This window comes from Battus philenor, unplaced genomic scaffold, assembly GCF_028537555.1.
Source record: "Battus philenor isolate CCGP_79_NKW_IND1 unplaced genomic scaffold, ilBatPhil1.0.hap1 SCAF_2, whole genome shotgun sequence".
Classification (NCBI taxonomy): domain Eukaryota; kingdom Metazoa; phylum Arthropoda; class Insecta; order Lepidoptera; family Papilionidae; genus Battus; species Battus philenor.
The window spans coordinates 16933621-16948177 of record NW_027181682.1 but is presented as its reverse complement, the minus strand read 5'-3'; the positions used below and the strand labels follow the sequence as shown (position 1 = coordinate 16948177).

The window sequence follows — 14557 nt, the reverse complement described above, 5'->3', positions numbered from 1 at the left end:
TTTCAGCTGTAACACATCCATAGGTGGACATAAGCCTCCGCTTGAGATTTCCTGCAGCACCTGTAGGAAGTGGCCTCCATCCAATGTCTTCCAAAGACCTTAACGAGGCCTTCTTTCCACCTTATAGGTGGAAGTTCTTTTATGAAAATGTAGTATTTCACTTTGAGCCTTATATGTAAGCCAGCGGCTTGGTTTCACTCTGGTGGTGAGGAAAAGTGGGGGGTGTAGGCGAGTACTTACACTTGCGCGCGTGGTCGGCCAGCTCGCGCACAACGGCCTGCTCCAGCGCTGGGTCGGCGCACATCTCCGCGAAGTCCGTGTTGGGTCGCGACAGCCGCGCGGCGAGATCGGCCAGGTGTCGCGGGTGCGGCACCACCAGCGCCACGGTGTACGTCTTACTGCTGTCGCCGTACACGCAGATGTTCTCCACCATGGGGCAAGTCTTCAGCTCAGCCTCCACTTTGCCCAGCGACACGTACTCGCCCGCCTGCAGCTTCACCAGGTCCTTCTTGCGGTCTGCGGATTATTATATACTATTTATTGCAACCGTATCCACATGACTAATGTATAGGTAAGGTATATACCAGGGGGTGGCCAAACTGCAGCTCATGAGCCACATGCTGCTCTTTGAACGATTATTTTTGGCTCCGATTGATTTTCCAATTATTTAAGTATTTTAGTTTATATATAGCTCCTCTAATAGCTCATGGGCAATCAAAACCAATCACTGGTGTAAATAATAATTATTATATTCTAATATATATTGAGTCTATATACAGCATGTTTTCTTTATTTAAAAAATGTATATAGATGAAAATGTTACCGATTATTTTGATACAGCCGTCGTGATGCAGTTCAGCGATGTCTCCGGATCGGAACCAGCGCCGCCCGTCCAGCTCCACGAACTCCTCGCGCGTCTTCTCAGGGTTCTTGTAGTAGCCCTCGGCCACGCTGTCGCCTCCGATCACCACCTCACCCTGGGAACATCTCTTCTATTACCACTCGATGCCACTACCCCACATATATCGTCGCTCCAACCATTAAGCTTGGGTTCACCAGAATATGGCTTAGATATCACTTGCCTGCTGTCAGAGGCGAGTAAAATTGTGTGGTAACGCGTACGTTGAAGGTGAGGGTCTTCATTGTCCACTCAATGCCATTCCGAGAAGAGCAGCAACACGAACTGGTCTAGTGTTGCTGCGATAAAGCGAGGACGATGGGGAAGGCATAGTTTTTTCTGCTGCAGCTTCGACTTGCGTAGGAGATTCAGTCGACCCTCCATAGGTACCTAAAATGGCCTCCAAGAAGGCTCATATCACGCTATTCTTCTCCCAGAGGACATTGTATCTTATGTTCATCCAAAAGATCCCATACAAAAATTGTTGTCCAAGACTTAACAGTGCTTATTTTTAACTTTTTCAATTATATATATCTTAGCATGGGTTGCTAATAATTACATTGGATGGACATAAATGGGGTCAATTGACTTGAAGTCTTCTCTCCCTTCGCACTACCTTGAGATTTTGGTAAATTCTTCTGACTCCAGAAGAACAGGTGAAAGACGCTCGGCGGGACCACGTATGTGATGCCCACGTGCTTTTGTGGTTACTATAATGGTGGGGATGCTTACCTGGGGGTAAGGTTTGTTCGTGACGCGGTAGTGGCCTTCTTCCCAGTCGAGAAGCTTGAGGTCGATGCCGGTGGCAGGCGCGCCCACGCGGCCCGTGCTGCGGTCGTGTGTGCACATGACGGTCGCGCACGAGGTTGTCTCCGTCAGCCCGTAGCCCACCACCACGTCGCAGCAGAGGCACAGGCGGACCTGATAATCATCACCGTGTTAGTAGACAGACGTTCACTGCAAGGTGCATCCGATAAATATCACCACAATGACCAGTCTGCGAAGAATAGACAAAGTAATTGTTCGTCAAGTCATGGTCACGATCTTCACACGTGACAGACCATAGTTGGAATCTCATGTGTAAAGAACAGGATGAAATTTAAGAAAAGGACCAATATTTAGCCACTTCAGCCAAACACTTCCGGAGTTATGTTACACTAATCGGTGTAACATTACTCCTGAAGATGTCCCGTGGAGGGGTGAAACACGTGTTGAGTAATTTGGCGGTGGCGGTTGTGTGATTCGCATTGTTTGCCGCATACGCATTTATCAGCGGGCAGGCGGCCGGTGCATTTGTTGCACGACTACGACTGCATGTGCGGAAGTGGCTAAACATTGATCCTTTTCTTATTTAGGATGGACATCCGCGAGGTAACGCCTGATTCCATTAAATATTTAGGATAATATTTATAATATAAGATAACGCGTGTTTGTGTCCAATCCATGTGCGTTTATGGCGGTCTTCTAGGACGTCGTGTTTGTGCCTGCATATGACGAGCTCATGTTTGGGTCTAATCCATGTGCGTTTATGGCGGTCTTCTAGGACGTCGTGTTTGTGCCGGCATATGACGAGCTCATGTTGGTATCTAAACCATGTGCGTGTTTATGGCGGTCTTCGAGGACGTCTTGTTTGTGCCGGCATATGACGAGCTCACGTTTGGGTCTAATCCATGTGCGTTTATGGCGGTCTTCTAGGACGTCTTGTTTGTGCCGGCATATGACGAGCTCATGTTGGTATCTAAACCATGTGCGTGTTTATGGCGGTCTTCGAGGACGTCTTGTTTGTGCCGGCATATGACGAGCTCACGTTTGGGTCTAATCCATGTGCGTGTTTGTGTCGGTCTTCGAGGACATCGTGTTTGTGCCGGCATATGACGAGCTCATGTTGGTATCTAAACCATGTGCGTGTTTATGGCGGTCTTCGAGGACGTCTTGTTTGTGCCGGCATATGACGAGCTCATGTTTGGGTCTAATCCATGTGCGTTTATGGCGGTCTTCTAGGACGTCTTGTTTGTGCCGGCATATGACGAGCTCATGTTGGTATCTAAACCATGTGCGTGTTTATGGCGGTCTTCGAGGACGTCTTGTTTGTGCCGGCATATGACGAGCTCACGTTTGGGTCTAATCCATGTGCGTTTATGGCGGTCTTCTAGGACGTCTTGTTTGTGCCGGCATATGACGAGCTCATGTTGGTATCTAAACCATGTGCGTGTTTATGGCGGTCTTCGAGGACGTCTTGTTTGTGCCGGCATATGACGAGCTCACGTTTGGGTCTAATCCATGTGCGTGTTTGTGTCGGTCTTCGAGGACATCGTGTTTGTGCCGGCATATGACGAGCTCATGTTGGTATCTAAACCATGTGCGTGTTTATGGCGGTCTTCGAGGACGTCTTGTTTGTGCCGGCATATGACGAGCTCACGTTGGTATCTAAACCATGTGCGTGTTTATGGCGGTCTTCTAAGACGTCGTGTTTGTGCCGGCATATGACGAGCTCATGTTTGTATTTAAACAATGTGCGTGTTTGTGTCGGTCTTCTAAGACGTCGTGTTTGTGCCGGCATATGACGAGCTCATGTTTGTATCTAAACCATGTGCGTGTTTGTGTCGGTCTTCTAAGACGTCGTGTTTGTGCCGGCATATGACGAGCTCATGTTTGTATTTAAAGCATGTGCGTGTTTGTGTCGGTCTTCGAGGACGTCGTGTTTGTGCCGGCATATGACGAGCTCATGTCAGTGTTGGTCTTCTAGGACGTCGTGTTTGTGCGCGATGTTCGTTGTTATCTTTGGTTCGTACCTGCGTGTGCGTGTCGGGCGCTAGCGGGGCGCCGCCGGCGATGGCGAGTCGCAGCCGGCCGCCGAGCAGCGCGCGCACCTTCGCGAACAGCAGCCGGTCGAGCAGCGGCGTGCCGTACCCGCGCCGCTGCCAGCGCAGCTTGTAAACGTAAGCCCACTTGAAGAAAGCACCAGCAAACTCGCCGCTGCGGACCACGCGCTCCGTGATGCCCTTGCTGATGCGGTCCATGATCAGCTGCAATACAAACAATTGTTTTTTAATAACTAGCTGATCCCGCAAACGTTGTTTTGCAAAAAAAAAAAAAAAAATTGATATTTTAATTTACAAATAAAAAATAACGGTTGATCGTAGAATGAAAATTTATGGTTGTATGTATTCTTGTATGCTGTATCATAAAAAAAAATTAAGTTTGAACAACCTTTATCACTAAGGGGTATAGAAAATAGATAGTAGCCGATTTTCAGACATACTGAATACGCATATAAAATTTGGTAAAAATCAGTCGAGCCGTTTCAGAGGAGTTCAAGCTCGAACACCGTGACACGAGAATTTTATATATTAGATATATATTAAATTTGTATGGACCTTTTTTTTAACTATGGCCCCCGCTATTGGGGGTCTCTCGTACCCCCTATCTTTTGTCGGACAGGGACTTTACGGGCAAATTTAATTAATCACATTATTTTTTATTATTTACTTTCTCTTCTTTCATACTTCACATTGTCTTTCGGTCTATTCTTTCATGCCGCAATTCTGCTGCCTTTCCCTTTTGCTCTGTATCACCTTTCATTCATTCCTCTTTGCTTTTTACATTTTCATAATTACATTGTTATTTTATATCACATTTTTATTACTTAAATTCTATAATTATTTTATATCACAGTACTGTATATTATTTTGCTCTTATGTTTTGCTTGTATGGACCTTACCAGGGTAAAAAGCCTCCTTCAAATCAGGTTTTAAGATAAGGTAAGAATTGGGTATCTTGATCGAATTTACTTTTCTCTTCCAATGGTCACTGTGAAATTGACTTTACACTAACAACTTCATTGATCACGGGGCGTGGCTAGCCCGTACCATCATCATATCAGCAGATAAACGCCCACAGAAAGGCCTAGGCCTAGGCCTCCCGCAGATCGCCTCGATGACCACATCCAGGAATTTTAGCTATGGTGTCGGTCCACCTGATGGTGGCCTGCTTGCATGTTTATTTAATAAAGGGCACATTTTATTATTATATTTTATTACATATACATAGATAAACAATTTACATATTAATAAAATAAAAATTTCTGTAGGAACTTACAGGAACAGTTGTGATGCAGGTAGGTTTGAGGATGGTGGCGTCGCCGGCCGTGCCCTTCATGATCTTGCTGGAGGTGTCCAACATGGTCAGGGGTGTGGAATAACCGATTGGTACACCTGAAATATGATGATTAATTTTTTTATATGATAATTGATGCCGATTAATTTTCTTTGTATTCTTTTATTTATTTAATATTTACAATAACTAAATTATATTCTTCAACCTAAAACAACATTATAAGTCTTGCAAAACGAAACTTTTGTTTTGTAACAAATCGATTTCTTCATATTTTGGATATTTAATTTCAATGCCGACTCAGTTATGGTTGTTTCTTTTATTTAGGTCCACCGAAATCTTTCGGTTTCTGAGAGTAGGGTGGGGGGGTGGGGGGTAGCGATTCCTTAATTTGAACTACTCAGCATTTAAAAAGGGTCAGAAGATCTTCTATAGAATGCACCGATATCTTGACGGTGTACCGAGACACATCACAAAGTAAGCTAGACCCCACCTGACACCCTCCAACAGTGTTACATTGACACCCACCTCCGAGGATGCACAGGTTCTCGGCGAGCAGTTCAAAGACGTGAGCGAGTGGTAGGAAGCCCATGAGGATGTCTCCGTCCTGAATGGGAATGGCGTCTGCGAAGGCCTTCAGCGTGGCCACCATGTTGCGGTGGGACAGCACCACTCCTTTAGGCACTCCGGTCGAGCCCGACGTGTACATGATGATGGCAGTGTCCGATGGAGATGGTGGGACTGGTTCTGGGGAGCACAAACACATTTATCAACTCTATTATATCAATCTACAGAGTGTGTTGAAGTATTTCTACCATATCTAAGCCAAGGTTGCCACATGTGAAAGATCAGATCTTGAAGAATGAAAGAGTTTGTGAAAGATGTAAGAGAGAGAGAGAGAGAGAGAATTGTGAGGAAAGAAAAGAGAAAGAGCAATAAAAATAAAAAATGAATATTTTTTTACACCTGCATTGTAACATCCCTGCACTCAACAAAGCAGGGCATCTATTAAATTCAGTCTATATTTTTTACGTGATCACTTTAAAAGGATTCTTAGTAGCTATAGAAAAGAATTCTCAAAATGAACTGTCACTTAAAAATCCTTTACGCTGTATTTTACAAATTTGTGTTTGATTATATTTATTAATTTATAATTTAGATTTATTAGGTGTATTAGGTTTATGAGTTGTCAATGTTTATAGATAAAATAAATAAAAAATATTTACCAATTTTCGACTGCGCGCCTTTGGAAATAACCTCTTTGTATCCGAAGATCCTGATGCCGGGCTTGTAGCCTTCGCGGTCTGTAGTCTTGAGCTGATCCTCCATGTAGATGATGGTGTCGACGAGGGGTGTCTTTTGCAGGATCTTCTTGAATTTGGGCAGCAGATCATGGGTGGTTATAACAGTGGAGACTTCAGTCTCGTTGATGCCGTGGGCGATGGCGTCATCACCCAAGGTTGCGTAGATGGTAACAACTGAAATTCAAATTGTTAAAATTAGAACACTCAATGTTATGTAACAATTTATTTCATCTGCCTTTCACCTTGTATCTTCATGACGTCTCTAAGATATCACTTACAATATTTTTACGTAGTTCGTTTGCGTTAAGATTGTCCGCGGGCTTAACGAATACACTCGTTAAGTAAAGTTGTTTCAAACTAGCCGTTGCGTTCGAAAATAAACAATTTAAAGTATATTTGCTGACAACGATGAATTGTATTCTTAACGCGAATGAACTTATTAACGCAAATAAGTTACCATCCACAATTTTTCTTCGGTATTATTAAACCTTAGATTATTTTTAAATTTATTATATTTTAAATTTTAACGCAAATGAACTAAACTATATTTAAGTTATAAAAACGTTAACTATACTCGTTAAACTGGTTCGATTATTTTAAAAATTTAATCATTAACACAATACATTACGAATTATGGAATGAACAATATCTCTATAAATCCATCGAGTAGTGTTCAACTTTTTATTTATTCCATCGACTCTTGGTAACACTTGGTATTTTGCAAACAAGATCCCGTAATCTTTCAAAATAATTGTGTATTTCGGAAAAACACATTTCGATAACGGTACTCCAAAAAATGTATAGACATGGCGACGAATGATTTGCTTTTTTGGCAATCAGGAGAGCTAGTGGAGGCTCTTTTGAAAGCTGTAGCACCATTACTTGCTTCGAAAAGGTTTAAAAAGTTTCCTTTCCCTTTAACCCACGCGTTATTTATGTACATGAGAAATAAATATTGCCATGCATATATTTAAAAAAGTCATCCGAATTATTACAGAAAAAAAAAAAATTTTTTCAATCTTTATGAGAGTGTGTATAGATCAACTGACCTGGTATGCTCTGCTTGAAGCAGCCGTGCGCTGCCAGCATCCACTCTGCGCGCGTCTCCGCGAACATGGCGACGTTCCGGCGGGGCGTAGCCCCCAGCTCGCGCAGACCCAACGCGAACTGCCGAGCCTCGTTCTCCACCTCCGAGAACGACCGCCACACGTACTCTCCCATCTTGAACTGCACATACATTATATATATATAAGACTATCTGGCCCCATCCGGTAAGAGAGTAGTACAAAGCTGCCCGTGCCGAGGCTCCTGAGGAAGCACTGGAGCATCGCTATCCTGAAACAGTTCTAAGGCTATGCGCACTCTTTTCTCTACCACCTTCATACCCGCGGTATCTACAAATGTCATTTTGGCTGCAGCGATAGTCGAAAAAAAAACAATTTGGTATAAAATCTTTAGGTAGAATCCACGGTATATTTTCTTATATTTATCAGTATTATTATGCACATAGACAAGACTTTAATATGTATATATTGTTATTCTTAGTGTTTATTGGTGTAAAAATTAAAAAAAGGGTGAATGTATAGTTCATCTTTCAATTAATATGTACACCATATCTAAAAATGAATCGTTTCTTAAATAATATACAACATAATGATAACATAGTAAAAAATAGATTTGAATTACTACATATGCATATGCAGAATTTGTAGTGCCGGAATTTATTGCGTACATTGATCTATTCCGGTCGTTATCACGTCGCGCCATTGAAACCGATTCTGTGCCCGATGACATAAAACTATAAATAATTTCTTATCTGATATTTAAAATAAACAGGATATGATCATAATTCAAAAACAAATCATGAGTAGAAGACTAAAATTTTTGAATATAAACGTTACCTTTTTGAAGACCCGTCCGTTGGGTTGTGGCTCGTCCTTTTCTCCCAGCACGGTGCGCGTGCCCAGGCAGGGACGCTGCGACCAGCGCTGGGCGGCGGCGCGCAGCATCGCCTCCATGGTGTCCACGCCATCGCGCACCAGCCGCAGGTGAAGATCACAAGGTGACGCTACAGACCGCACCGTTACGCTTGTACTCGTAGAGTCGATCACGCGAGCCTAAAACCACAGACATGTTAAACTCTACCACAAACAGATTTAGTATGTCAAGCAAATCCACAAATTTATTTATAATTTGTATAATGGCAGACGTAATTTCTGAGAGTTTCTGAAAGATCTATCTTGCATCGCGCCACCAGCATCCAGAGATCACCCACGACCCTAAATCCTCGTTGTGGGGTACCTACCCACACCGCGTCAATCAGCTTCTGATCGTCACTGGAGAGCTTCTCGGCCCTAACGGTCATCAGCTTCATTACCCACGTGCCACGCCTATTGCCACTTCAAATGAGCAATTCTTCGAGTTACTTCGGTTCAGGGTTACCGAATCTCTGAGTATAGACGTCTTCATTGTTCTCTGGGTGACCATGTTGTAATCACCGGCAACACACACTGGTCTTCAGGCATAGGTTTTTTGGACAAGATCACTAATCGGTGTCGAATGGCTCCTGAAGATGCCCCGTTGAGGGATGAAACAAGTGTTGAGTGATTTGGCGGTGGCGGTTGTTTGCTGCATACGCATTTATCAGCGGGCTGGCGGGCGGTGCATTTTATTACCACTGCATGTGCGGAAGTGGCTAAATATTGGTCCTTTTCTTACTTAGAATGGACTTCCGCAAGGTAACGCCTGATTCCATTAAATATTTAAGATGTTTCTTACCTTCCTGAACGCTGTCCACGAAGCCCCTAGCATAGTATTGAACGTTTAATATTAGAGAAAAGATTGATTGTGAATAATTACCTTGATTCTTCGCGATAGGGCTCGCTTCCTCCATGGCATCTGCAGAATGAGGTGTATTGGGAAGGTGAGGATGTCGCAGACCAGCACCACCGCTCGGATCGTCCTCAGCGCCGCGGATACCCACCATGAGTCGGGTCTGGAGACAAAGGGTCACAGGTAAGAACTCTACTTGTGTAATCGACATACGAAAGTAGTGTTAGTTGTTTATGTACTTTACATTAGGCGTTTCATTCACTGCTTTAAATCAAAAATCGCTGCCTATCCGAAAACGCAGTTCTTTTCGTGCACTAACTAGACCTTTTCTCTTTACTCTTCTCTCCCGCTTCATCTGCCTACTTAACATCTCAATTCTAGTTCCTGGCTAATACACAGGAAAAAACACTTCGCTCCTCGAACAATCGTCTACTTAGATGTCGTCTCATAGTACCGACTTCACTCTCTCCTCATTCGCAATGAAATCTATTCTTCTCTGGGACGCGCTCCTTCTCGATCAGGAGTCGTTGCGCATTCAACGCGAAGGTTCTAGAGCTGTTCCTTGACAAGCTAACGAAATTATCACAATAATATTTTGGTAATTTTTATTACCTTATATTTTCCTTCTCTATTTGATTTTACTTTTCACCTTTTATATTAACTTTTTTCACCTACCCCCATTAATTTATCTTTGCACCGCCTAACGGTTAACTGGTAGAGAACGCCTTTGTTAAATTCGCCATCATACAGAAATTTTATGTGTTTTAAATAAATAAAAATAAATCCTTTATACTTATAATGAATCATACTTTATAAAAAGAAACATTAACATATAAGCAGATAGTCGTTGCAAATCCATCGAATTAACGTAATTACGTACCATTACGCAATCATTATACCAACAATTACTTTTATCACATCGAGGTCATCTTGGTACATTATAATAATTTGAAGTTTTTGATCATTGTGATACGTATTAACTTTAATTTTATATTTAATGGAGGGGAGGGTCTACAAGGTAGTAACCATAATGTAAAACCATTACATTATTTATTATTTCTAAAACCATATATTTTTGGATAGAGTGTATGTACCATATAATAATTGACAGCAAATGTTTTTTTTAATTCTTCCTCATCAGCGCTTGACTAACCAACTCGCCTAATGGAAAGATTGCCTGAGTACTTATTCAGACCCTGAAGAGACCTGGGTCATAATTCTCGGGAAATTACAATAGTATATAAGGTGGCGCAAAAATAATGTCATAATGTAAAACTGACCTAATTTTTATAGACTCCATCGCTTTTTGGCAACATATTCTTTATACATCAACATCATAAATATCAAAAGCACAGTGACATTTGGCAACATTTGTAAAAATTACGGTAAATTTACATCGTGACATTACTTTTGCGCCACCCGATACATAGATCCTTATGTATTATTATAAAAAAACTCCCTAGGTTTTCTAAACTCATAATTACATTTACTCTTTTAAATGGTAATCAAATAAAAATTTATTTATTTCTACTGAACCATTGTCTTCTACCGTTAACTATGTACATGCCATCAGAGAAACGATGCAAATCACAGATTGAATAGGAATCTATGTCAAAAAGCACGCCAGATCACAGGGTAAATAGAAATCAATCCAAAAACATGTGAAGTTGCAGGATACATACGAAATAATCAACAAAAGAACAGAAAAACACGTCTACAGCACACAAAAACAGATGCGTGTAAACAAATCTTTATCTCTTTATCAATGAACGACCAGATGTTGCGCCTTTTCTAGTATTAACTTTGTCCGACGAATATAATTGTTTTAGTGCGGTACATGAAAAATTCAATTAAAATTAATAAATATTGACTATATTATCAATAAACAAAAATTTGTATGTGTTCTTGTATATCTATCTAGTTTCCGACACATACGAGAGTCTAGTGATAAAAAAGTTGTCGCAAAAACTCTAAAAAGTAAATTCTAAATGAATCCGAGGTAGTATATTTTAGTGACGAAGCTATTTTAAACCAGCTTAACACAAAATTGTTTACTTTTTGTCAGACTACAAAGGATAACGATATATAAGGTGGCGCAAAAGTAATGTCATCATGCATGTAAAAACACAATGACAATTGGCGCCATTTGTAAAAATTAAGACGCGTTCACATTATGACATTACTTTTGCACCACCTGTTAAGTTTTATCATTTCCTAGTTATTTCGTAAGGTATTAGTTATTTTTTATATGATACTTTTAAATCACTTATTATTTATATTGCAAATGCGTGACTACTTGTCAAGTTTTTACATGATTTTAATGCGTTTTTTTATGCCATCTCTATACACCGCACAACAAGTTTGAGTAAAAATCTCTCGAAAGCAAATATATTTTAAATAGAGTATAAGAACAAAGACGAAATCGCATCACGTCTAATGCAAAAGGTCATCCGGGTAGCATTTGTAAAGGTCAGTGAAGTGTTAAAGGAATAAATACGGTAAGTGCAGATGACAAGTTCTATTATCGAGTGCACCGGGGCGGGCGGCCGTGACCGGGGCGGGCGGGGCATGCGCAGCTGCTCTATCCAACTGACCTACCTAGTTTGAGATGACACTGAACGGATTTCAATGGCAGGATCAATGAAGCCTTCGCTGAATCATGTCTACAATATTTTAATAATAACAACTTTTTTTTTTGTTCACACATCGAAATCCTGCGTTGTCATCATTGTTAACATGCTATATTATTTCGTTAAAGAACTAGTTTAGACATTGCTGATTTCATTGTAGAGATAAAACTATTTTTAACTAGGTCAGTTTTGCCTGATTCTTCAAGCCTTATATAGTTCGCCAGGTGTATTTCTCGACAGGTAAGCTATTTTTAACACTCTGTTATCAATTAACACACTTAAAACACTAACACTAGTTCACTAATTTACTTATTTATTTACTCTTATATTAAATATTATATAAAAAGTATAATATTATACTTTATTTTTTTGGTTACGGGGGGAAATCTTCCGGACGTTCAAGATGCCCCACCTCTGGGAGGAGGAGGTATGTGGGTTCCTACCCACTAAAGGGGGGGGTTTAGGTCAGGTCCCGGTGGTCGCCCTCTGCGTTATACGGGGGACCGCGGTATCTCTCGGTCAGGAATCGCCACGCGGTCTTCCCTCGCGCCGTGCTATTTTAGATAGCCCGTCCCGGGGTATGCGTTTACACGCTACCCCTGAAACCCTCGTGGTGCTATCACGATGGTTCGAGACCACGTCGAACCATCATCCGCCTCAGTGTCGCCGAAGCTAGTGGGAGTTTAGGGCCCCCACCCTAAACTCCTGCGACTCCGAAGGCCACGTTTATGGTAGGGTAGCACCATTCACCGGAGGGCCGTCACAAGGCGCGTTTCTGCGCTGACGGCGACGTCTCCGAGCGAGAACTGTTCTCTGCCGATCCCGTTCGGCCGCCTCCTTCTGGACCATGACGGTCTCACAGAAAGGCCACGACCCCCCAAGCCGATGACTCGCTCAGCATCGCCGACACGACTGCTGGCAAGGAAAGGTCCTATTCGCCGTTCCGACTGCCACGCCGGGCAGTCCGCGAGCCTGTGCGAGGCGGAATCCTGGGCATATAATATTATACTTATGCCAACGTAACTCGATGAGTTGTCTGTCTGAAGTGGCAGTGGGCGAGGCCCATCGCTTATGCAACTGATGGCCGTTGGAGCCGAAAGGTTCTAGAGTGGCGACCAGGAGCCAGTAGACGCGGCGTGGATAGACCCCCCACTGGAAGTAGTTGGGAGCGGGCAGCGCAGGACCGATCATCCTGGCGATCTTTGGTGGTGGCCTATTTCTTGCAATTGGCGTCCATCGGTTGAAAATAAGAAGAAGAAGGAATGCCTTTCGACACTCTCTACCAGCGAAGCCAATAAGATACCGAGATGATTAGTAGGCAGGTGTCCAAGTGTCATACAAAAATTAATTGGTTATATTAATGTTACGTACTATGAGTTCTGACTCGGAATGAAACACCACTGCTTCACAAGGAGTCCTTTATTCACAAATGAGATGGTCACCCTACTCTAACACAAAGTATACTTTCGCTTAATCCAAACTACGCTTCCAAATCGCTCACGAAATCACTGTCCAAATAACTTACCAAATAGTCATTTTGTATCACTGATCGTAGATCTTAATCTTATAACTTAAAAACAACATTGAAATGTCTACATGGGGAGTACACCTATTTATACTACGGAGAAGGTTCTAGTAATTTCGCGATAGTACTCGGTTAGAATTTCAGAGAACCGTACACAAAAATCTATAAATAGCTTCAAGGTCGCGCGTGTGTACGGTACTTCTTGATCCTAGGGTTCCGTGTTTATTGTTTAGAGGCTTCTGTACCTCTTGCTTTGTAACATTAACATAATACTGTGATCAAAAAGTAAAGTGATTTTTTTTATAAAATGTAAATTCTTTATTTATTCTTCCAAATCAATTTCATCTCCAAAGTAATCTCCGTCATGTAAAGCGATTTTTGCCAATGCTTTTTCGAGTCTTCGAAACAGACGAATTAGTCTTCTTCAGGTATAGCCTTCAAGAACTCCTTCGATTTGGTTTTTATCTCCTCAATCGTGTCAAAAACTCGTCCCCGCATAAGCCTTTTGAGTTTTCTAAATAGCCAGTAGTCGCATGGAACCAAATCAGACGGATACGGTGATCGCGGAACGATATCAGTCGAGTTTTTTTATGTTCCAATCGAAACTTGACCCGTTTGCCACATTTAACAAAAACACCACTATGAGATAATTAAAACTTAACAAGCAGACGCTTGGCAAATGTTATATACAGTCGTACCAACGTAAAAAAAAAAGTCTTCCTAATACCCGGGAGTTTAAAATAAAAATCTCACATTACCTTTTGAACACAGAGTATATTTTGAATTAGCATTTACAAATAGCGTAGTAAAAGATGCGACTAAATAAATACTTGTCGCTTATGTAATTGTCTTAATAACTTATACGCATTCGTTACCAGTCAACGCAGTGTTTATATAACCCGCAGGCAGGTGTGTTTATATCGATAGATAGAAAATAAACAATACTTAATTAATTCACATTCCAGTAAATACTAGAATATTTAAACAATGTTTTCTGTAAGATGCTATTTACGAACATTCATGCCACATTGATCATTCACTTTTTTTTTTCAGGTTCTATATTAGCCATTAGCGTCATTGCCTTTGTTTTTATATTTACGTTTAAAATTTCCGATTTTTTTTGCATGTTAACAATGTTTACTAAGTATCTTAAGAAAATAAATGATAATGTATATTAACGTACATAAATACGTCACGGAAAGAATGCCAGAAGAATCAAAATATTAAATTAGATTCTGCTGGCATAATTTCCAAG

At 41.5% G+C, this 14557-nt stretch overlaps 1 protein-coding gene across 1 annotated transcript in view; it reads right to left on the bottom strand.

Annotated features, from left to right (window-relative positions):
* Acsl (Acyl-CoA synthetase long-chain) overlaps nucleotides 1–14557 on the bottom strand; it is a 67858-nt gene that overhangs the window by 1846 nt on the left and 51455 nt on the right. Inside the window, exons 3-12 of the mRNA XM_068764895.1 lie at nucleotides 9175–9310; nucleotides 8217–8432; nucleotides 7365–7542; nucleotides 6238–6489; nucleotides 5540–5758; nucleotides 4997–5112; nucleotides 3691–3924; nucleotides 1631–1819; nucleotides 824–977; nucleotides 241–516 (exon numbers count right to left, since the gene is read on the bottom strand). Coding sequence (XP_068620996.1) covers nucleotides 241–516; nucleotides 824–977; nucleotides 1631–1819; nucleotides 3691–3924; nucleotides 4997–5112; nucleotides 5540–5758; nucleotides 6238–6489; nucleotides 7365–7542; nucleotides 8217–8432; nucleotides 9175–9310 — 1970 coding nt within the window. The remainder of the gene's footprint in view (nucleotides 1–240; nucleotides 517–823; nucleotides 978–1630; nucleotides 1820–3690; nucleotides 3925–4996; nucleotides 5113–5539; nucleotides 5759–6237; nucleotides 6490–7364; nucleotides 7543–8216; nucleotides 8433–9174; nucleotides 9311–14557) is intronic.